The 24,717-nt window shown below is 47.0% G+C and overlaps 1 protein-coding gene and 1 long non-coding RNA gene across 3 annotated transcripts in view; one reads left to right on the forward strand and one right to left on the reverse strand.

Annotated features, from left to right (window-relative positions):
* The first annotated feature begins 2,020 nt into the window (after positions 1 to 2,020).
* The window catches only part of LOC140706097 (mannan-binding lectin serine protease 1), a 167,117-nt gene continuing 144,420 nt past the window's right edge, over positions 2,021 to 24,717 (forward strand). The window contains exon 1 of one of the 2 annotated variants that reach the window (XM_078389718.1): positions 2,021 to 2,293. In XM_078389718.1, coding sequence (XP_078245844.1) covers positions 2,289 to 2,293 — 5 coding nt within the window. In that variant the 5' untranslated portion in view covers positions 2,021 to 2,288. The remainder of the gene's footprint in view (positions 2,294 to 24,717) is intronic. The other variant, XM_078389720.1, reaches the window with a different exon arrangement.
* Positions 5,036 to 18,093, reverse strand: LOC140706100 (uncharacterized). Its single transcript, XR_012085835.2, has 2 exons — positions 16,324 to 18,093; positions 5,036 to 16,248 (listed from the first exon to the last, which is right to left on the reverse strand). It is a non-coding gene; the product is annotated as an uncharacterized LOC140706100 (long non-coding RNA).

Genomic DNA, 24,717 nt, shown 5'->3' on the forward strand with positions numbered 1-24,717 from the left:
TGTAAGACGCTCTGTGTGGAAGGCAGCCCATCTAGGAGAAGGAAAACTCCGATTTCAAACCTCCACTGCCTTGTGGCTATATCCACTCATGGAAAGGGCTTCAGGAGTTAACCTTGTGGCAAAATCCGGAGCTGGAGTCCCGAAGGCAGCATGTGTCGTTCTGCCAACTCCTGCTACATTGCTGGAACCAGTTGTATTGGCTCTTGCCTTTCCATTGGACCATTTCAGCAATGTGGAGAGGGGGGATCTGCTGCTTGGGTAACAGCCTATCCTCCATATTATCTTACCCGGGCTTCATGCTCTGGAGAGGACACTCCTCGATTCAGAGCATGTTACCATAGTCTCTCGCGACTGAAGGAAGCCTATATATATCTGTGTGGGGCTTCTGATGGAAAGTGTCAGGAAACCTCAGCAGGTCTAAAATGCAGTAGCCAGATTGCACACGCACATACACAGACACACAGACACACAGACACAGACACACACACACACGTGTTACAGTAGCTTCGCTGTCTGCCAATCCATTTCCGGGCACAATTCCAAGTGCTGGTTTTAACTTATAACGCCCTAAATAGCCTGGGACCAAGTTATCTCAAAAACAGAGACTCCCATTATGAGCCTGCTTGAGTGTTACGATCATCAGGGAGGCCTTTCTCTCGGTCCCATCATCCTCACAGGTGCATTTGGTGGGGACACAGGAGAGGGCCTTCTCGGTGTCTGCTCCTTTAGACTCTGGAACTCCCTCCCACTAGAGGCCAGCCTGGCCCCGTCTTGGCTGTCCTTTCACAAGCAGGCCAAGACCTTTCTCCACAGGCAACCTTTCCTCTCTGAGTGAATGGACACTTGGCAAGCTGCCTGAGTAACTTTTAGATGAATTGTTATGCATGACTGCTCTGACTGGGTCTTTAGTGCTACCTGTGTTTACTATTTCTCAGAGTGGCATTTGTTCCTTTTTAATATTTGCATACTTATTGTTTTAGCTTTAATGTTGTCTTTTAATGTTGTCAGCTGCCTCTTTATGCTCTTAACTTTAAATATTGTCTTTTCATGATGTAAACCACTGTTGTATACTATCGTTTTCAGCTTCAAATATCGTCTTTCACGGACATAAACAGCCTTGGGCCCTTTTTAAGGAGAAAGGCCCTTTCTCCTTAAAACTGCTTGAAATAAATAAATAAATAAATAAATAAATAAATAAATAAATAAATAAATAAATAAATAAATAAATAAATAAATAAATAAATAAATAAATGAACCAGGTCCGACCCCGCTTGGCTTCCAAAACACAGTGAGTCTGGGTGTATTCTGCAAAGCCCATCTTCGAAATAACCCATGGCCGAAGATTCTGGGGGGTGGAATACATGGACCTTCGGTGCACAAAATATTTCCTATCTTCCTCAGAGATTTGGAAAACTATTTTTGAAAGCTGCTCTTTCCCAGATTCCCCACCACCACCAGGAAGGTCGGTGGGAGATTTGTAGGAACTGTGGTCCAGTGGGGGTCCTGTTTTCAACCTCTGTCCCGCCTTGCTGGCAGGCTGTGTCCCCCCTCCTTAAATTCCTCTAGGTCCAATGAAATCACCGGCCCTTCAGACCCCAGGAGGGTGGGGGGCAAGGATGGAAAGGGGGGGCAGAAGACATTCCGCTGGATGGGAGCTATCCACCCCTTCTTCTGTTCATGCTGGGGAGAGGCGGAGAGGGGCCCAAATTCCAGGCAGGCTTGTGCTGAAGTTTCTCTCCGTCCGCCTCCTTTCACCCGAGTTTCCAGCATCCTGTTGCGAGGAGCAAATGTTGCCTCCTTTTCCAGCCATCTGGCAAAAAACAGCAGTAGGGAGCCCATCGCTGACAAGATCCAACTGTCCGGACTGACATTCTTGCTTGGAGAGCTGCGCTCTCCTCCTCCTCCTCCTCCTCCTCGCTGGCTTCTGCTGTGCGCATTGAGACATCTCTCCCCTGACAAGCCGGGGGAATTGTTGGGGGGTGTGTGGAAGAAGAGGGGAGGGGGGCCGGCAGGTCTGTTTGGGTATGGGCGTGTGTGCGTATGTGTGTGAGAGAGGGTGAAGGGGAGAGGATTGCAGGAGGTGGAAGGCGTGACCAGCATGGGGAATGCCAGAGAATCCCAGACTCACAAGAGAGACACATTCTCTCGCGTGCGCTCTTACGCACAGATCTCCGAACAAAGATAAGCCAGACCTCTGAACATTTGGGATCACATCAACGGACCCCCCACAAGCTCCTCTCCGACACAACGGAGCGGAGACCCTTCCCAAGAACAGCGGAGAAGGGGAAATGAGGTGAGTTGTGAATCGGATTGAATTTTTAAAATTTCATGCACCCTAGAAGGATGGCTAGGAGGGTCTCTCCAGCGGCTGGAGCCCCGCTTTGTGGGCTGGTGACATGCTGGCCCGGGGCGGTGGGGAGGGGGGGAGAGAAACACCGGAGATGTCCTTTCCTCGGAAAGGTTCGATCCTGGCTCTCGCTGGTTTGGCTCAGCCGCCCGCCGGTCTCTCCCGGCGCAAAACCTTTCCGGCCCCTGGGGAGGCTTATTCTCCCGGGTGGGTGGTGGTGGCAGGTGGGGACGAAGGGCGCTTTGGGGACGTGCAGTGCGCCTTTCCGATGGAAAGTGGCCATCACAGGAGGAAGAGTGGCTTTCGAAAGGTGTTGGGAAAAGACTCAGGTGCCTTGTTTAAAAGGCTTGTTATAAATAGACATGTATTATCCCCAACTGGTCTGTAGAGGTGCCAGAAGCCGGGAGACACCTTAATGCACGACTAGAACGTTGATACCTCTGAATTGTTCTGGGGTTCCTTTCCGCCAGAAATTAATATCCACCTCCTAAATATTCAAGCCTGGCTGAATTTTGAACTGGAATGAAAGTTTTGCACCAAAAAATATCCTTTTAAAAGCATGTTCATGTTCATGCTTTTAAAAGGTAGTCACTGTGTTCCTTTTCCGATTAAGACAATTGGGGGCTGATTTCAAGACTGATTTCAATTGTTTTTTTTTTTTAAAGTTTGGGAAGGGGCGTAGCTCAGAGGGAGGGAGTGTGGCTCCGGGGTAGAACTTCTGCTTTGTATGCAGAAGGTGGCAGATTTAGTCCTATAGCTGTCTCCCCGTAAAGAAGGGAAAGATTCCTGCCTTAAACTCGAGAGAAGATTTGAAACCGCAGGAAGATGCCAGAAACATTTTGGATCGCCATTGCCAATCAGCAAGCATGATATAATTAGACTAGATGGATCAATGCCCCCTGATCTAACATAAGGTGGTTTTCCTAGCTTCCTAAGTCAGTTGCAAGTTTTCTGGCTACACAGGAATCTTCTTCCATGGAGGTGCAAGTGTTGAAGTTTCACAGAATTTTTCTTTGAGAACAACGTTCTTTGCTCTGCTGGAGAAGCCGTTTGATTTCAAACTAAGGTAGCCCTGCCTGGTCTTGGAGTTGCCCTCCTAAACCACCCATAGGTTTTAGTATCTTTCACTGCTGAACTGATCTTATTCCAGTTCCAGGATTACGAAAACCGCAGCGCTAGAAAGAAAGCTGAAAGCAAGGACAATGAAAGAAGTAATTTTATTTGTGGTCAGTCGGTTACTATGTTCATTTCACTTTGCGATGCAGATCATAAATGTTTCCCTAAAGGTCTGGATTTCTGCCTGTTAAGCAGTTTTAAAGGCAGGCAGTATTTGTCTGTAAAAAAAAAAGTTGTTTCATGGTTAGAGAGCGTTGAGCTGAGAATGCGAATTCAGCAGGTGCACAATATCCTCACACCCTCACGTTTCAAAAAAGCTGGGGCTTTTATGCACCCGTCGTCGAGGCCTGTGGTTCCCAGACTTTGGGCCCTTAGCTATGAATCTGCTGTTCTGAATTTATGGACTGCTCGTCTCAATAGGCTTGGAGTTCCACCTGAGGGACAAACAGACACCTAATGTGGCTCACCTGGGGGAAAGGCCTAAGCTTGGGAGCTTGGAGGCCCTATCAAGGCCTAGCACTTCCTGTTCAGAAAGGAAGCTGCCCCAGCGCCTTATTTGTTTATGGGATTTCTATCCCATTTTTTGCCTCGGTGTTGTGTCCCAAGGGGGTTGGTCACCTAGCCGCAATCTTGTGCAATATGATGAGCGGCAGAGTATTTGCACTTAAATTAGAATCATGGAATAATTGAGCCGGAAGGGGCCTAAAAGGCCATTGAGTCCAACCCCCACTCAATACAGGAATACAAATCAAAGGAGATTGTCTGAATTTCTCTTGAAGGCCTCCATTGTTGGAGCGCTAACCCCTTCCCCCCTGAGATCATGGGTTCCATTGTCGTACTGCTCTGACAGTTAGGAAGTTTTTCCTGATATTCAGCCAAAATCTGGCTCCCTGTAACTTGAGCCCATTATTGCATGTCCTGCACTCTGAGATGACTGAGGATAGATCCTGCCCCTCCTCTATAGCAGGGGTCATCAACCCCCGGTCTGCGGACCAGCACCGGTCCGTGGGCTTGCCGGAACCAGGCCGCCGATACAGCTCTCCGCCGCCCCCCCCGCACGCACACGCGGGGGCATGTCGCGCCAGCAGCCGGCACAAAACAAGGAAGTACGTCGGCTAAAGCCTTAGCCTGACGCCGTCCTCAGAGAGGCAACTGCGTCTCCCACCATGCCACACCACAGCATGGGCCGTTGTGAGGGCAAGGAGGCGGAGGCATGCTATAAAAGGGGGGGGAGCGCTGTGCCGGCCACCCTATTATCACTGTGCCAAGCCTTGAGGGGCAGGAGGTGTGTCCCGTCAGGTCTTGTTGCCTGCCAGAGCCGCCGCTGCGAGCTTCGTGCTCCCTCCCCTCCCTGCCTGAGGCACGGAGCTGCTGCTGCTGCTGCTGCTTGGACACCATCCCCTCTCTCGGGGTTGGGGGGGATCTCGGGCTTCGCCCTCAGCCCCGGCCTGTGCAGAGGGAGGGGAAGAGGAGGAAGCAACCAGGGGGCGGAGGGCGGGCGGACAGAACCCAGCCTACTCACTGAGTGGCTCGGCTGAGCTGCCTTGCAAGGGAGGGCCGTGTCTTCTGAGAGGTGAGGCGAGGGAGCTTTTTATGTATAGAGAAGGGAGGCTGGAAAGAAACGGGCGAGACGAGTCTGTTTCACCAAAAGGAGCCAGAGGTTTGGGGAGAATATGTTCTTCCCACCCTCATGCATCTGTAGGAGAAGGATGACATTTTAATGGGGGGGGAGGGTCTTCCTGGAGACGTCTGGCGACACACCCACCCACAAGCCCGACGCTTACTGATGCTGTTGCTCGGTTGGTTAGTTTCAAAGAAGGAAGGAACATCATCTGTCTTTTAAGAGCGAAAAAGTCCTGCAAGCTAGGGAAGTGGAAACAATGCAAGGCGAGGTGGATGAGAAGTTAGATTGCATTTTCCCACAAGCTTCCGCTTCTCGCGCTGCATGGCACAAATTAGGGATGACTGCTGAGGGTGGGGCCATGTGGGAGGCGATGAAGAAGAGACGAAAGGGAGCAACTTTTCGAAGTTCACATCCCTTCTAAACTGGTCCAAAAGCAGCAGAATGTGTCTTGCCCAGTTCCCTTCTCGCTAGCAGTCACGAGTAGCAGAGTCATGTAAGATGGAGCGAGCAGGCAGGCAGCCAAGGCAAACAGCACTCAGAAACTTCACCCATCCCTCTGCTCTGTTCTTTTAAAATACATGCACGCCCCCCATTAAAGGGCTTTGTACACCAACTTCTCATTTCAAGACTGAGGAAACAATGGTGCTTATTTTGCCTGTATGTACATTTATGAAGGCTTTTCATCTCCAGCCAAAAACAGTCAAACACGAGTGAGAGAAACCCTTCCGTGCACCTTTGCAGCCATTGAGCTAACAAGCTCCCTCCCCCTTTATACGTCTCGTTTCCTTTTCTGGACTTAGGGAGTAAAGATATGAAGAAGGTTGAATTACTGTATAAACAGTGTCTGTCAAAGTTTATGCCACAATTGTAAAAAATGTATGATTTTTTTTAAAGTGCCCCAAGGCTCTTTTGTTATTTCTACTACGAGGAATAGCGAGGCTCATGCTCTCTCCTGCCTGCCCCCCCCCCCAATTCTGCTCAGCAATCGGTGTTGTTTGCCTGCCTGTCTGTCTGTCTGGGGAAAGATCGGGGGTTTTAACAGCTTCATTTAGCAAACTATGGGGAGGATTACATGGACTCAATTGAATCTCTGCCTTTCAATCTGCAGAGAAATGTCTCCCTGATGAGGGAAATTGACACCAAATACCAAGTGCTTTCTCCTTTTTATTTTCGTTGCCAGAATGTATAGAAGCTATATAGGTTTGCTTTTTCTGCAATGATCTCTCTCTCTCTCTCTCTCTCTCTCTCTCTCTCTCTCTCTCTCGTGTGTGTGTCTGTGTGTGTGTGTGCCCGCGCACCTGCGCCCATGTTTCCCCCTCCTTCCACTTCATCCCGAAGCGGATGGTAGCTTTATTATTATTTATTTATTTGTGAGAAGGCAAGCAGAAAGCGAGAGGAGAGATTCCAGGAGTGGGCAAGAGGCTGTTTTCCAGGCGATAACCTCTTTTTTAAAAAAATCTTGGGATAGAACAGAAGGTCTTCTTTCAGTTTTTAAGCGAGCACTTGGCTTTTTAGGTGTAAAAATGCTGGACAAAAAGGCGGCTGCGGCGGCAGTAGGGTAGCGAAGGGGCACTTTCTCTGCTTTGAGGGAGAATTGTTTTCAGGGCACTGGTGGGGTGAAAGGCAAGAAAGAAGGGGGAAAGCTATTAATAAAGGAGGGAGGGGGAGTGAATTAGATTGAGAGTGGAAAGGGGGCTTGTTGCCTTTGTCCCCCTCCTTTTTTAATGGGATTTACTTTTAAACAGTCTCCTCCCGTTCAGTATTTCTATGGAAAGAGGGTGGAAAGTCGTGGGGGATAGTATGTGGGTTGGGGATGTGCCTGCAAATGACACGGGTTCAGGAGGGGAGCAGCAAAGGGAAGATGCACCTTATGAGGGTTTTGCCCGTCTTCTGTGTAAACAGGAAGGAGAAGAAGCTGAGTTTGCTGCTAATTAAGACTATGCTGTTCTCAACCTAATGGGAATCAGGCATTAATCATATGTTGCAGACTCTATGCAGATGAAGCCAAAGGAGCAGCTCCCCTGGAGTGGATCTCATGAGAGACGAGACCAGAGCAGAAAGGCTGACACAAGGCGTAGCTCCAGAATATGTACATATAGAGAGAGAGACATCTATTAAAAATGTGTGCGCACACCCATCCTCAAAGGAAAAGGCCATGGTTTCTTGTCCTTTCACACCGTGCCAAAAGCAGAGGAGGGGCAGGATCTGTTCTCAATCCTCCCAGAGTGCAGGACAAGCGACATGAAGCCGGATTTTGGCTGAAGATCAGGAAAAAACTTCCTGACTGTTAGAGCAGTACGACAAGGGAACCCATGAGCTCGGGAGGTGGCGAGGGCTCCGAGAAAAATAGACAGTCGTCCATCAGACCAGCTCTGATTTAAATTCCTGCATTGAGCAGGGGGACTCGATGGCCATAGAGGCCCCTTCCAGTTCCACCATTCTATGGCACTAAGAAGGCAAGAAGTCATTTTAAACTCAAAAGCCCTTTCTAGTGCCAAGTCATGCTTCAACTAGGATGGCATTGGAGCCAAATAGGAAACCTCTCTCTCTCTCTCTCTCTCCACCTCTTCTGCCTGCCTCTGCTTGTGTGCCTTCCCATCCCATCGTACCTCATCTGATTTCGAAAACTAAGCAGATTTGGACTTGGTTAATTAATCCTTGAATGGGAGACTCTAGGAAAAACCAAGGATCTCCAGGTGGGGGTAGGAGAAAACCCCACCTGAAAACTTGGACAGACCTGGCAGAGTTGGCAAGACTGGGCTATACGTAACAAACTTAGTCTCAGTAAACACCTGCAAGCCACCTGGAAGAAAATAGTGGAATGCACCAACTGCAGGTAGAAAAATGAGAAGCCCGCAGAGGTACCTAGGTAACTAATTGCTCAATAGGAGTTAGTCTTTAAGGTGCCACAACATTTTGGTTTTCTTTAATTTTCTTATTTTCCTTTTGTTTTTGCTTAATATGATTGCTCAATGTATTTCAAACATTGACCAACATTCCCCAAGCAAATGAATGTTTCATAAGGTCCAGTTTTCTGTGAAGGTATGAAAGCAGCAGCCCCAAATCAGTGGAATTAAACAGGCCATGGGCACGTTGTGAGAATGGCTGATGGTAGGATTCCAAAGGATCTCCTGTGTGGAGAATGAGTGCAGGGAAATTGCCCCAGAGGGAGACCACAGCTGCGATACAAGGAGATCTGCAAGCGGGATCTGAAGGCCTTAGGAATAGACCTCAACAGATGGGAAACCCTGACATCTGACCGTTCAGCCTGGAGGCAGGTGGTGCATCACGGCCTCTCCCACTTTGAAGAGACCCTTGTCCAGCAGGCCGAGGCAAAGAGGCAGTCATAAAAGCAGCAAAACCAGGGAGCTGGACAGGGGACAGTTTGGATTTGTCTTCAGTGTGGAAGGGATGGTCACTCTCGAATTGGCCTTCTCAGCCACACTAGACGCTGTTCCAAGTCCTCCATACAGAGCACGTCACCATAGTCTTTCGAGACTGAAGGATGCCTAACCTAAAACAGGCCATGTATTTATAATCAATAATGGAGCATGACATCAACGCATTAGAGAATATCAAGATAGACCTTTCCAGTGAAACAAATGCTTAGAAAAACTGATATGGATAAGCAGCTGCGATCTCCCCTGGTATGAGCACTAAGGCGTCTGCTACATCTGATGGGAGGAGTCACAGAATCATAGAATTCCAGAATTGCAAGTGTCGTTTAGCCCAATCCTTCACCTCATTTTCATAATTGCCTTCCACCAGCACCCTGTGCTGATTGGTTCAAAATTGGGAAAGGAGTACGACAAGGCTGTATATTGTCCCCCGGCTTATTTACTTATATGCAGAATACATCATGCGGAAGGCTGGACTGGAGGAATCCCAAACCAGAATTAAGATTGCCGGAAGAAATATCAACAACCTCCGATATGGACATGATACCACTCTGATGGCAGAAAGTGAGGAGGAGTTAAAGAACCTCTTAAAGAAGGTGAAAGAGGAGAGCGCAAAAATGATCTGAAGCTCAACATCAAAAAAAACTAAGATCATGGCCACTGGTCCCATCACCTCCTGGCAAATAGAAGGGGAAGATATGGAGGCAGTGACAGATTTTACTTTCTTGGGCTCCATGATCACTAAAAGATGCCTGCTTCTTGGGAGGAAAGCGATGAGAAACCTTGACAGAATCTTAAAAAGCAGAGACATCACCTGGCTGAAAATGGTCCACATAGTCAAAGCTATGGTTTTTCCAGTAGCAATGTATGGAAGTGAGAGCTGGACCATAAAGAAGGCTGACCACCGAAGAATTGATACTTTTGAATTGTGGTGCTGGAGGAGGCTCTTGAGAGTCCCCTGGATTGCAAGGAGAACAAACCTATCCGTTTTGAAGGAAATCAACCCTGAGTGCTCCCTGGAAGGACTAATCCTGAAGCTGAGGCTCCAGTACTTTGGCCATCTCATGAGAAGAAAAGACTCCCTGGAAAAGACCCTGATGTTAGGAAAGTGTGAAGGCAAGAGGAGAAGGGGACAACAGAGGACAAGATGGATGGACAGGGTCACCAAAGAGACCAACATGAATGTAACCCAACTCCGGGAGGCTGCGGAAGACAGGAGGGCATGGCGTGCTCTGGTCCATGGGTTCACAAAGAGTCGGACATGACTTAATGACTAAACAACAACAAAGCACCATGTGCTCAGAGCACAACTGCATTCAAGGGCCAAATGCACCCAAACCAACCTCCAAACAGCTCACCACAACCATCACCTCCAAGATAATAGACACAACTTCACCCCATTGGTCTCTTCCACCAATCCCACCCAAATGCCCCTAATTAATTATGCTGTCCAATATCTCTTATTCCTGATCCCACAGGAGCTGCAAGTGCAATTCTCGAGCTGGGCTCTGCAAACTCCCTACTAGCTATTATGGGCAGAATTCATGGTGTTGCAGAGCGGAAGTGTGTTTGCTGCTACGCTGAACAGAGAAAATTAAAGCTTGTCCTTTGCACAAATTTAAAAATGCCTCCTGTGTGAATATCAGATTTATTACATTTTTATTTAGTGGGTCTCTGTTTAAAGACAGGCTTTTTATTGCTCTGATAGATTTTGTTATCCTGCCTGTGTTTATTTTACAATGATCTTTCATCCAGCCTGTTCTTTCTTCCTCGGCTGTTGCTTCCTGGAATCTGACCTGGTTCATTATACAAGTAAATGAGAGCAGACCTAATTGAGCTAAAGAAAATGCAGCATGTAGGGAATTTCCTAATCCAGGTGGTCATATACTGTCTGCATCCGTTCTCTGAGTAAATGGTAAAAAACAGCTTTCATTACTCAAAGCAAGACCCTATTTCCTTGGAAATACTTCCATCTGCATGTCCATACAGATGTAACAGCTCTCATATGCAACAAAACAGTGAGATTAGCTGTAGCATCTGTTTTAACATCAGCAGAGGGATCAGTGATGTCATGGAATGCTCACAATAATTTTAGCTTCTGAAGGAGAAGGTTGAGCGGGGGGGGGGCAGCTTTGCTTAGGGAACAAAAAAGAAGGAAGATATGAAGGTGAACTATTCTCTTTAGAATTGAAGTTTCAACATGGAAACGGCCCAAGCATCTATCTTGACTGAGATGTGCAATGCTTTGTTTGTTCAGTCGTTTAGTCGTGTCCGACTCTTCGTGACCCCATGGACCAGAGCACACCAGGCCCTCCTATCTTCCACCGCCTCCCGGAGTTTTGTCAAATTCATGTTGGTTGCTTCGATTACACTGTCCAACCATCTCATCCTCGGTCGTCCCCTTCTCCTCTTGCCTCTTGCTAGAGGACTCAAAAGGCTTAGAATATGACTCTTGTCTATCACTGGAGATGGGACGTGGTGGCGCTGTGGGCTAAACCGCAGAAGCCTGTGCTGCAGGGTCAGAAAACCAAGCAGTAGTAAGATCGAATCCACGCAACGGAGTGAGCTCCCGTCGCTTGTCCCAGCTCCCGCCAACCTAGCGGTTTGAAAGCATGCAAATGCAAGTAGATCAATAGGGACTACCTCGGTGGGAAGGTAACAGCGTTCCGTGTCTAAGTCGCACTGGCCATGTGACCACGGAAGATTGTCTTCGGACAAAACGCTGGCTCTATGGCTTGGAAACGGGGATGAGCACCGCCCCCTAGAGTCGAACACGACTGGACAAAAATAGTCAAAGGGAACCTTTACCTTTACCTTTACTATCACTGGAGATGACAATAAATGACACCCGGCAGGGCCATTGACTTCTGCTAAGAGGGACGGTTCCTCATCTGACTTGAAGGGTTGGACTAAATGACCCTGGGATCTCTAGACCACTGAGCTTCCTGTTCATTCCTGGGACAGGCCCAGAACGCTTGGCCGGAGCTCAGCCTAGATCAGCTACAAAGCCTACTGGTTGAGGTCTTTCTCCCAGGTGAGCCACATGGAGGTGTCTGTTAGGGAGGACTCCCAGAATGGAGAATGATGGGATTTGTGCATCCCCCCCAAAAAATCCAGAATATCCATCTGTGCTCACAACACCGCTGCCTCAAATCTTCGAAGGCTCTCTCTCTCTCTCTCTCAAGTCTGTTGAAGTTTGTTGCTGAAAGCAGTTATGTTTGTCTGACTGCTGTTGTAAAGTAAATATCAGTAAGTATAGAACCATTTTCATTCTTTCTCCTGCTAGCATCTCAAAGTGAACTACTGAGACTGTAAGTGCCAGTTAGTGAGAAAAGGGGTGGACTACTCTGGGTGGAACTTGAAACTATTCTGCTCTGTGAATCCTTGCACTTCTGCTGTGCAGCTGAAGGAGTTGAATCAGAAATTCAAAACTCTGCAACAGTTTCTTTTGTTAAGAGAGAAAAAGATTGTCTGTAATTTCTCCACATCAGGAATCAAAAGATGATGGAAGTCTCTGTTTCCATTATCTTGAGAATAATGGAGAATGTATGCATATGGAAAGATCATCTTTCCATGGGGCTTTATAGACTCCCCTTTGATGCCAGTGGGGAAATTTCAGTCCGGGTAATTGATCCTCATTCTGTGGGTGGCCATGGCAACCCTATTGCTCACAGCAGCTTGTGTTTGACAAGTACAGGAGAGATGTGAAACTCTCTGCGTGTGGAATAGGAGGTGTCTTCCACCCCCACACCCCCACGCAAGGAAGCAAACTGCCCACTTTCCCAAGCTTGCTCAGTGGCCTTTCTTTTGTATATCTTCTGTGCTTCAGGTACGTCCTTATAGGAATACTGAGAAGTTTAGTCGAACAGAAATGAAACGTGTTTCATTAGGCAGAAGAAAGGTGTTATGACAATGTGTGAGATTACAATGGAAGGAAAGAAAGCCGCCCACTGCCTCCATTCAAAACAAAGAAAAGTCAAAATCGGTTAGAATATGCAAGTGAATGATGCTGAGTGGATGAGAAAAAGCACCTGACATTTCTTACTAGTGAGCAGGCACTCAGAAGCCACAGGAAGAGAGTCAGAGTCAGCCAATGTAGAGTAGAAGTGTGTGCATTAACAGGTTTGACTTCTTTCTCCCTTCTATCCAAGTCTGAAAAACTTTCATGAGAAACTTTAAATAAATGTTTGGTGCACTTCAGGGTTTTTAATCTCGAGTTAAGTCTTGGTGGTATTTAGTATTTAGAGGGGAGTCCGTGGTAAAATGGAAGCGAGAGATGGACCATAAAGAAGGCTAATTGCCAAAAAAAAAAAAAATGATGCTTTTGAATTTTGGTGCTGGAGGAGACTCTTGGGAGTCCCCTGGACTGCAAGGAGAACAAACCTATCCATTCTAAAGGAAATCAACTCCGAGTGCTCACTGGAAGGGCAGATCCTGAAGCTGAGACTCCAGGACTTTGGCCATCTCATGAGAAGAGAAGACTCCCTGGAAAAGATCTTGATGTTGGAAACGTGTGAAGGCAAGAGGAGAAGGGGACGACAGAGGACGAGATGGATGGACAGGGTCATCGAAGCGACCAACATGAATTTGACCCAACTCTGGGTAGCCGTGGAAGACAGGAGGGCCGGGCGTGCTCTGGTCCATGAAGAGTCGGACATGACTTAATGACTAAACAACAACAACTATGGTAAAAGACAGGTTAATAACCACTGGTCTAAACCCCAGAGCTGTCCAATCAGCTCAAAATATTAAGACTAATGTATTGTTCAATGTGATAGGTTCTTGACTGCCTTGGCCTTTGCTACCTCATTCTCGCAGAAGCACTGGTGACATCACAATGACAGCTGCTGGTCTTCAGGGCAGGAGTCCCTTCCTCATTAGTTGGAGCAGCAGGCTTCTTGGGAAGGCCCCCTGTCCCAAAGGCTGGAGACCATCAGCCCCTTTCCGGGGAGGGGGGGGGAACGGCAGCCAGGAACATCCCCAAGGATTCCTCCGAGCCCTTGAGTGCGTGTTGCTAGACTGTAATTTGCTCTGAGCCGAGAGCCACCAACTGAGCGAGGGCCAAGATGCTAGAGCAGTGGTCCCCAACATTTTTAATGCCAGGGACCAGTTTTGCTGAAGACCATTCTTCCAAGGACCGGCGTCAGTGAAGGGGGGGCGTGGGGGGATCCGTGCAGCGGGTACCACTACTAGGGGGATTTTTTAAGGCAACTTTTAAACAAAACACATTTTAAACCAAACTAAGCACCTTTTAAACCCACCCACCAACACCTTGGGAATGATGACCTCTGCTGTAGAGGGAGAATATGTTTTTCCCCCAGTATGAGTTGTTCCTCTTCTCAAAGTTTTTAAACCATTTGTCCCACAGCAAGAGTCTTCCACAAAAAGTGCCCACACATTTCCAATCTGAAGGATCAAAAATCAAGTTTATTTTCTACAGTCTTTTAAATACACAGTGGAAGTGAAGAACAGATTTAAGGAACTAGACTTGGTGGACAGAGTACATGAAGAATATGGATGGAGGCTAGTAACATTTTACAGGAGGCAGCAACAAAACCATCCCAAAGAAACGGAAATGCAAGAAAGCAAAGTGGCTGTCCATCAAGGCCTTCCAAATTGCACAGAAGAGAAAGGAAACAAAATGCAAAGGAGATAGGGAAAGTTACAGAAAATTGAACACAGACTTCCAAAGAATAACAAGGAGAGACAAGAGGGCCTTCTTAAATGAACAGTACAAAGAAATAGAGGAAAACAATAGAAAAGGAAAAACCAGAGATCTGTTCAGGAAAATTGGAGATATTAAAGGAACATTTTGTACAAAGATGGACAAAAATGGAAGGGACCTCACAGAAGCAGAAGAATCAAGAAGAGGTGGCAAGAATACACAGAGGAATTATACCAAAAAGATCTGGATGTCCCGGACAACCCTGATAGTGTGGTTGCTGACCCTGAGTCAGACATCCTGGAGAGCAAAGTCAAGTGGGCCTTAGAAAGGATGGCTAAGAACAACGGCTGTGGAGGTGATGCCATTTGAGATGAACTATTTAAAATCTTAAAAGATGACACTATTAAGGTGCTACACTCAATATGCCAGCAAGTTTGGAAAACGAAGCAGTGGCCAGAGGACTGGAAAAGATCAGTCTACATCCCAATCCCAAAGAAGCCAAGTGCAAAGAAAGCTCCAACTACCAGACAACTGCACTCATTTCACACACTAGCAAGGTTATGCTCAAAATCCTGCAAGGCAGCCTTCAGCAGTATGTGGACCAAAAACTCCCAGAAGTACAAGCTGGATTTTGAAGGGGCAGAGGAACTCGAGACCAAATTGCTAACTTGCTCTGGTTTATGGAGAAAGCCAGAGAGTTCCAGAAAAACATCTACTTCTGCTTCATTGATTACGCAAAAGACTTTGACTGTGTGGACCACAGCAAACTATGGCAAGTCCTTAAAGAAATGGGAGTGCCTCATCACCTTATCTGTCTCCAGAGAAACCTCTATGTAGGACAGGAAGCAACAGTTAGAACTGGATACGGAAACACTGATTGGTTCAAAATTGGGAAAGGAGTATGACAAGGCTGTATATTGTCTCCCTGCTTATTTAACTTATATGCAGAATACATCATGCGAAAGGCCAGACTGGAGGAATCCCAAGACAGAATTAAGATTAAATGTAATGAGAAGAAATTGACATACTGGAAGAAATATCAACCTCAGATATGCAGATGATACCACTCTGATGGCAGAAAGTGAGGAGGAATTAAAGAACCTCTTAATGAGAGTGAAAGAGGAGAGCACAAAAATGGTCTGAAGCTCAACATAAAAAAACCCTAAGATCATAGCCACTGGTCCTATCACCACCTGGCAAAGAGAAGGGGAAGATAAGGAGGCAGTGACAGAGTTTACTTTCTTGGGCTCTATGAGCACTGCAGATGGTGACAGCAGCCACGAAATTAAAAGACGCCCGCTTCCTGGGAAGAAATCGATGACAAACCTAGACAGCATCTTAAAAAGCAGAGACATCACCTTTCTGACAAAGGTCCGCATAGTCAAAGCTATGGTTTTTCCTGTAGCAAAGTATCGAAGTGAGAGCTGGACCATAAAGAAAGCTGACCCCCGAAGAATTGATGCTTTTGAACTGTGGTGCCCTGGACTGCAAGGAGAACAAACCTATCCATTTTGAAGGAAATCAACCCTGGAAGGACAGATCCTGAAGCTAAGGCTTCAATATTTCGGCCATCTCATGAGAAAAGAAGACCCCCTCGAAAACACCCTGATGTTGGGAAAGTGTGAAGGCAAGAGGAGAAGGGGACGACCGAGGATGAGATGGCTGGACAGGGTCATCGAAGCTACCAACATGAATTTGACACAACTCCGGGAAGCAGTGGAAGACAGGAGGGCCTGGCGTGCTCCGGTTTATGGGGTCACAAAGAGTCGGACACAACTAAACGAATAAACAACAACAAAGAGAGGAACTTTGTTGGATGTCAAGTACTATGCAGCTGATTGCTAAATTTAGATACATAAGATTCTAAAACACCTTTTTAAAACAGAACTCAGTGTTTGCCTCTCCATTCCAGTTTTTTTCCCCAAAACATACATTAAGAACACAATGTTGGCATCAGTACAAGAATACAAAAGGAGGATGAGAAATTTCTCAAGGTTATTGTCCAGGATGCCCCCTATACATATACAGTACATAACAGCACTAGCTGTGTAATCTATCAGCTTCAGCAAAAAAACAACACACACTTAAACAAAAACACCTATCTCTTTGATACCCATACATTGCTTAATTATAAGTACTACCTGGGACAGATCAGTCTCATAGAAAAGAATACTGGGGAGAAGGGGCAATTCATTACCTTCTGTATTCCCTTGAGAAGGCTTGGGAAGGCACTGAAGACAAGGGATTAAATTTCATTTTATGGCTACCAAAAAAAGAAAAAGAAAAAAAACACTAGGGAGTTCCAAGCAGCTATAATGGAGGGAATAGCACAGAGACATATGGGGAACCAGACTAGTTTACAACCTCCAAGGCCCCACTCTCCTCCAACTCAGCTGTAAGGATTACTCAGGTATTCATATAAGATAACCCCCTTCCCCTTCACACACAAACAAGGCAAATATATACAAATGTATATATACAAATGCATATGTATACACACAGGTAGACAGAGAAACAGACAGTCAGCTACTTTGTAGGTAGGTAGGTAGGCAGGCAGACAGACAGACATGCATAGACTTTCCAACTTTTAAGAAAGGATGTGGTTTGAAGGCAACATAACCAACCATTTCAGCAGAAGGAAACACACTTGCTGCACACTCCCCATCTCGATTTTGATCACTATGATAACAGAAAAGGTTCTTGACCCCCCCATACCTTCAGTTCCTTCCATTTGATCAAGAGGAATCCACAATCCAGAATCTCTTTCCTAGTTCTTTTAGTCTTTTAAAAAATATCTTAGCAGGCAAGTGAGGGGAGAACTAGCACAGTAAACCCTCCAAAGTAAAAAAGTGCTTCTCTCTCTCTCTTTTGCCTAGTAAGGGGGAAATAAGGCACAAGGAAATGAAGAGGGGGAAGAGTGGGGGGGTGCCTGCAAGAGAGGAAAAAAGGGGAGGAAGTCAAGAGGAAGAAGGAGAAAAGGCAGGAAAGTGAGAGGGGGAGACACAGATGAGGGAACGAAGCAGATCCTGCAAAAATGAAAGTGAAAGGGGGAGAAGGGCGGCAAGGCTAGGCACGGAGAGGGAGAGGCCGGGAGAAGCCCTGAGGAGAGGCTGAAAAGGCCCCAGGAAGCTTTTACTCCTAGGTAAACCCCCACCAATTTCCCCCACGGAAGCTGCGACCTCCAGCTGGCCCTGCCTGGGGAGGCTATGTTGATAGGGCCAGCCGGCCGGGCAGCCCTAATGAGCTTTGCCCAGACGGAGCGAAGGGAGGCAAATAAAGCAGAAGAAAATGAAGAGGGGGAAGAGTGGGGGTGGGAGATGCCTGCAAGAAAGGAAAAACGGGAGGAGGTCAAGGGTAAGAAGGAGAAAAGGCAGGAAAGGGAGAGGGGGAGACACAGACGAGGGGGGAAAAGCAGAAGGTGCAAATATGGAAGTGGAAGGGTGGTGGAGCAAGGCGCAGAGATGCCCGGTGAAGCCCCGAGGAGAGGCTGAAAAGGCCCCAGGAGTCTTTTACTTCAAAGTAAATTCCCCCCTCACGGAAGCTGCGACCTTCCAGCCGGCCCTGTGTGGGGAGGCCGTCGCATCGCGCAGGCAGCCCTAACGAGCCTTGCTCGGGTGGTGCGAAGGGAAGCTGAAGGGCTTCCTCTCCTCACGAAGAAGCCCCAGATGGCTCGGGTGCCGCTCCTGGGCCCGTGGGCAAAGCCTCCCGACCCAAACTGCTGAGGAGACCATGGGACCAGCAAGAGGCTTGCGCCGTGGCCCTGCCCGCCTGCTTGCCTGCCTGCCTGCCTTCCCTCATCTACCCACCCACCGACCCGGCGGCCCTCACACTTAGAACAAAAAGCTCATGGCGCCGCCGGCGGCAGGGACCCAACAGAAATAGTTTCAGCTTGGCCCCGTGAAGGGTTGAGGGAGCGCTCACGCCGGTGCTGGCACGTGTGTGCCTGGGCAAAGCAGCTGTGGGGAGGGGAGTGCGTGCGGGGGGGGGAGAGGCATCTTTTCACAGACCGGTCTGGCTCAGACAACGGACCGGTGGTGGGTTGCGGACCGGGGGTTGATGACCTCGGTGCTAGAGCTTCAGGATGCGCCGGAGCAGGAACTTTCAGAAGAGTCATGTGAGCGGGCAGCCGCAGCCGTCCTGCCAGCCTCCTGTCTCCAACATCTGGACAGCCCCGACCCCCAGCCCTGCAGGCGGAATGATGCTGTAGATATCAGCAAGAAGATCTCAGCTGAGCTGATCTCAAAGATGCAGGATTCCAACTGGAAAGTCCGGAGGGAAGGGCTGGAGGAGGTGTTGAGGATGCTGAGGGAGGTCCATGCCATCCAGCCCACCCTTGGTTTCCAGCCCCCTGATCATCATCCTTGTTGCCCTCCACTGAACTTGTTCCCATTTGTTATCATCCTTCTTGAAGTGTGGTGTCCAGAACTGGAAACAGGACTCTTAGATGAGGCCTAACCAGGGCTGAATAGAGGGGGACCAGCCCCTCGCGGGATTTGAAAACTTTACTTCAATTAATGCAGCCTAAAATAGCATTGGCCTTTTTTGTAGCCACATCACACTGTTGGCTCATGTTTAGCTTGTGATCTATGACAATTCCAAGACCCTTCTCTCTTGTGGCATCGCTGAGCCAGGTATTTCCCCATCTTGTAAACGTGCATTTGATTTCTTTCTCCTAACTGCAGGACTTTGCACTTCTTCCTGTTAAATTTCATTCTGTTGCTTTCGGCCCAGTGCTCCAGCCTATCCAGATCATTTTGAATGATGTTTCTGTTTTCTGGGGTGTTCGCGATTCCACCCAATGTTGTGTTGTCCGGAAATTTGATTAGCACTCCCTGCACTTCCTTGATATATAAATAGGTATTTTTGAACGTATGTTGACTCAAAAAGTATGCTTTTCTGCATCCAGATGGTTGAATTCTAGGGGGAACGGTCCAAGGCACTGTACAGATCTTTCATCTTTCCCTGCTTGATAGATTTCTGTGGGTGGGGAAAAAAATAAGGAGGAAAAGGCAGCTAAAGTTGCCAGATCATCTGCATCTGTCCCATAAGATTTCGGGGCCAACACTGAGAGCAGTGGGTGAATCCTTGCAATGTCCGGAGGGGGGGGGCTTTGTGATACCGCAGCGGTGGGACACGAAAGGGTTAAGAAGAGCCCTGCAGGATCAGGCCCAGGACCCACTACTCTAGCTTCCTGGATCTCACCATGTATTGAGTTTTGTGGAGTTCTGTGTGAGCTCTGTGTTCTGTATGAACAAACATTTAGAGTCTGTTTATGCTAGTGCCTTGATTTAAATACTCTCTTGTTTTATTTGTTTACCAATCCAAGTGTGTACCAATCAATAAATTTTAGTTTTTTTGTTTTTGAAATCCATTCCTGTCTGTGTGACTCCTTATAGGGAATGGTTGGTGGCAGTCTACCTGAAGTGTGAGAGAGTGTTGATGTAGTGGAACAGGCCTCCTTGGTGAATTAGAGAAGGAGGTTGTTACATGATAAAGTGGTGCCAGCGTTGTGGGATTCGAAAAGATCCAGTGAAGCCTTGGCTGTGTTGTGCCCAGAGCAGGGGTTTTAGTCAGGGAAGTCTGAGTGAAGGTGTGGGTTACCTTCTAGGACGTGTCTCACGGGGAGAACGTCTAGTAGAGGCGCGCTGAAACTCAGACTGGGGACTAAAGATAGGGAAGCTCTGAGGAGACCTTATGGCGGGAAAAGCGTCCCAACAGGGCAGAGGCTGTGGTGTGGCGGCCTGTCCTGAGTTTGTGTAACTCTGAGGGGGCAGAGCAGAAGCCAGGAGACAGCTACGCTGAGGGAACTTTCCATTTTGGACAGCAAGCCTAAAAAAGAGAGGCAGAGCTGTATATTTTACGATTGGTACCACAGACAGAGAAAAAGAAATTTTACTCTGTTTATTAAGAGGCCTAGCTGGAGTCTGAAGCCTGGCAACAGTAGCTAGCTTGCCAGTGCTGGTAGAGCAGTAACTGTAGAACAGACCCACTGACAGGAAAAAAGTGTACCTTTTAAAATCAAGGCCTGTAAGTTGGAACAGAAGCCTGAGGGAAAATTATGCCTCTAACCCGCAGTCAGGTTGTGGAAATGGGGGACCAGGAAGACCCAACACTAGTGGATAATGGGTCTGAGGATGATTTTGGCTCTGTGCAAGAGGAAGAATCCTCTAGAGGAGATTTATCAGATCTCAGAAATTTGGAATTAGCACAAAAACATGAATACAGAATGAAAAGATTAGAAATCAGAAGAAAAGAAAGAGATGAAATCAAACAGGCAGAGGCAGTTGCCAGGAAAAGGGAAATAGCCATGAGGATGAAAGTGATGGAACTGAAACACCAAATTAGAATGGTACAATTAGAATTGGATTTCCTAAATAAGTTTATTAACAATTTATCAGTTGAAGAAATGTCAAAGGAAGAAAAGTATGAGGTTCAGGCCAGACAAAGTGAGCAGGATCTTGAAAAATATAAGCAGCAAAAAGACATTAAATTAAAAGAAATCGGAGCTAAAACTGAAGAAAAAGTAAAGAAGATAAAAACTAGGGCTGAGGAAATTTCACAAATCAAGGCTGAGTTTGAGGCTAAGCAAAAAGAACTAGATTTGAAAATAAACGCGGTAGAATTGCAGCTAAAAAAGGAACAAATGAAATTATCAGCCCAAAATAAAAGTGCCAATAATGATTCAAATCCTGAGAGAAACATATCTAAATCTGCTGAATGTATGAAAGTGGAACAAAACTCATGTAATTCTGAGGGAAAATACAGGGGGAAAACATGGGACCCTAAGTACTCCAAAGGGCAAGTCCAGAGCCCGCCAAAAATGGTCAGCCATTTTGTGGAAAAGCAGTCAGATCATGGCCAGCCTAAGAAACAGATTTTGGAGGGAAAAGAAATTTCTCCTCAGAAAGTGAAGTTAAAGGAGGCCCAGTCTGTATATTGTATTCAGAACAGCCAGATAATGCCAGCTGAAGTGAATGCGGTTGCCATAGAAACGGAGCCAGCAGCTAGCTCTTCTCAAATTGATACATTGCCAAGTACATATTACGATGAAGATTTGCCAATAGCTGAAATCAGGCATTGCCTGTATATTCAGACAAATTCTCAGTTACTGGAATCAGTTGGGGTTTCTTCTCAAATTCCCACACCTGTTCTTATTGGTACTGACTTATCCAAGCATGTCAAAAGTGCCTTTGTGATTACTCGAGCACAATCTGAACAAATTGAAGCTAGTACTGGTACTGACTCTCAAGAACAAGAGGGAAACATACCCCAAGCGCAGGCATTCTCTTTAGAAATACCTCAGAAAAGTGAATTTGCCAAGGAACAAGTAGCAGACCCCACCTTAAAATCCTGTTTTGAAAAGGTGGATGTTAAAGAACTATCACCTGAATGTCCTGAACGTTTCATTATAAAGAGTGGGTTGCTCTACAAAGAAAAACTGATTAATATTTCAAAAGGAGCGCCTGAGACCAAAAGTCAGCTGGTTGTTCCTGAAAAATATCGTCCTATGATTTTAGAAAAGGGACATGTAGACATTTTCTCAGCTCACCTGGGGATTAACAAGACCAAACAGAGTATAGCCCAAAATTTTTATTGGCCTGATATGGGAAAACATATTAGAAGCTTCTGCCAGAGTTGTGATTTATGCCAGAGACAGGGTCATAACCTTGACAAGACTAAAGCAAAGCTGTGTCCCTTACCAGTAATATCGATGCCTTTTAAACGGTTAGGGGTAGATATTATAGGACCATTGCCCACAGTCACTAAGCGAGGGAACAGATTTATTTTAACCATTGTGGACCATGCCACTAGATACCCTGAGGCGATTACCTTACGAAATATAGAGACCCAGACTATAGCAGAGGCTTTGGTAGATTATAGGAGTAGGATGGGTTTCCCTTCTGAGATAATCACAGATTTAGGAACCTCTCATACATCCAAACTTATGAAAAGGTTAGGCAGGGGGGTCGTTCACGTCAATGCCCTTAAGCCTTATTATAGAGAATCGAACCAGGTGCTGTTTGCAATAAAAGCGGCTGATAAGGAGGAACATGGGTTGCCCTTCGGGGAAGGGAGGGGCCCACAAAAGTTCAATCCAGAAGAGGTGCAGATCAGCCCTGCTCTATCCAGAGAACAGCAGAATAGTCGTAGAACGCTAGTTACAAAACATCAAGAAGTGTTCTCAAACAAACCTGGTGTTGACAAGGGAGTGCTACCCAGGACTAACACCGGGAATGCTTCTCCTCAGTCTGTAACACCATATAGAGTAACAGGTTATTACTTTGACAATATTCGCAAAGAGCTAGACGAAATGCTGAACGATCAAATTATTGTACACTCATCTAGCGCTTGGTCAGCCCCTGTAGTTTTAGTAGACAAGCCGGATGGCAGTGTCAGGTTCTGTGTGTACTACAGCAAGTTATATTCAGTAACAAAACCTGATGCTTATCCTATGCCTAGGCTTGATGACCTAAGTGAGACGATTGGAGGTTGCAGAGTCATATCCTTTTTAGGTCTAACCAAAGAGTGTTGGCAAGGAAGAAGTGATCCTAGGGCCCAAGGTTAAGAACCAGTGCGGTAGAGTACTGAGAAGTGACTTCCTAATCCCTCCTTCAGGAGTCCCCCTTGCGACCACCATGCATTTTGTCCACGGCCACGTAAATGGAAAGTCATGGAACCCTACTCACCCCATAGGTTCCAAAAGATCTCAGCTGGTCCTTTCCTGCAGGAGACGCTGTGGGGAATTAAAGTCCCATCTCCAAGCTCTTCTGTTGACCCCTACAACCGACGGAGCTAAACCAACCCTCTTCTTCAACAGGGCTCCATAGGGGGATAAAACCCCATCCACTCAGAGTAAAGCCACCCAATGTGCTGTGACCACTGGACAGCAGAGAGAAGAGATGTAGGTTCGAGAGAAGTCAGTGGTGTCTGGCCATACCAAACTCCATCTGCATGGAGATGCATGGTGTCTCTGGTAGGGCTCCCGTTATGCAAGAGACAAGCTGAGGAAGGGGATGGTTTAGACTGGCCAGCGGGACGTTGGGTATCCCCATTTGCCTAAGCAGGTGTCAGCTGCCGTTACTGGAATCATTCATCACCAGGGATATCCTATAGACCTCAGCGCAGGTGGGGTGGAGGACCTATCCTTCTTCCACCCCATAGAATAAGGGCAGAGAACCTTCCTAGGTAGGGCGGTCACTGTCTCATCAACACCAAAAAGGAGGGCATGGAAGACGAGGAACATCAAAAAGGAGGATGTTCTTCACAAACAAGGGGAATATTTTCAACGCAAAAATACTGCATTGTTCTAATTTAAACTAATACATGCAAACATAATCAGAATTAGACCTCAGTAAAGATGGAAAGGCCTGGGCATGTTTAGCCTTGAGAAAAGTAGACTGAGGGGAGCTAGGATCGCACTTTTCAAATACTTGAAAGGTAGTCCTATAGAGGAGGGCAGGATCTATCCTCAGTCATCCCAGAGTGCAGGATACGCAACAATGGGCTCAAGTTACAGGGAGCCAGATTTCAGCTGAATATCAGGAAAAACTTCCTAACTGTCAGAGCAGTACGACAATGGAACCCATGCTCTCAGGGGGGAGGTGGTGAGCGCTCCAACCAGGGAGGCCTTCAAGAGAAATTCAGACACTCTCCTTTGATTTGTATTCCTGTATTGAGTGAGGGTTGGACTCAATGGCCTTTTAGGCCCCTTGCGGCTCAATTATTCCATGATTCTAATTTAAGTGCAAATACTCTGCCGCTCATCATATTGCACAAGATTGCGGCTAGGTGACCAACCCCCTTGGGACACAACACCGAGGTAAAAAATGGGATAGAAATCCCATAAACAAATAAGGTGCTGGGGCAGCTTCTTTTCTGAACAGGAAGTGCTAGGCCTTGATAGGGCCTCCAAGCCCCCAAGCTTAGGCCTTTCCCCCAGGAGAGCCACATTAGGTGTCTGTTTGCCCCTCAGGTGGAACTCCAAGCCTATTGAGACCAGCAGTCCATAAATTCAGAATGGCAGATTCCTAGCTAAGGGCCCAAAGTCTGGGAACCACAGGCCTCGACGACGGGTGCATAAAAGCCCCAGCCTTTTTGAAACGTGAGGGTGCAAGGATATTGTGCCCCTGCTGAATTCGCATTCTCAGCTCAACGCTCTCTAACCATGAAACAACTTTTTTTTTACAGACAAATACTGCCTGCCTTTAAAACTGCTTAACAGGCAGAAATCCAGACCTTTAGGGAAACATTTATGATCTGAATCGCAAAGTGAAATGAACATAGTAACCGACTGACCACAAATAAAATTACTTCTTTCATTGTCCTTGCTTTCAGCTTTCTTTCTAGCGCTGCGGTTTTCGTAATCCTGGAACTGGAATAAGATCAGTTCAGCAGTGAAAGATACTAAAACCTATGGGTGGTTTAGGAGGGCAACTCCAAGACCAGGCAGGGCTACCTTAGTTTGAAATCAAACGGCTTCTCCAGCAGAGCAAAGAACGTTGTTCTCAAAGAAAAATTCGGTGAAACTTCAACACTTGCACCTCCATGGAAGAAGATTCCTGTGTAG

Source organism: Pogona vitticeps, chromosome 3 (genome assembly GCF_051106095.1).
Source record: "Pogona vitticeps strain Pit_001003342236 chromosome 3, PviZW2.1, whole genome shotgun sequence".
NCBI classification, from domain to species: domain Eukaryota; kingdom Metazoa; phylum Chordata; class Lepidosauria; order Squamata; family Agamidae; genus Pogona; species Pogona vitticeps.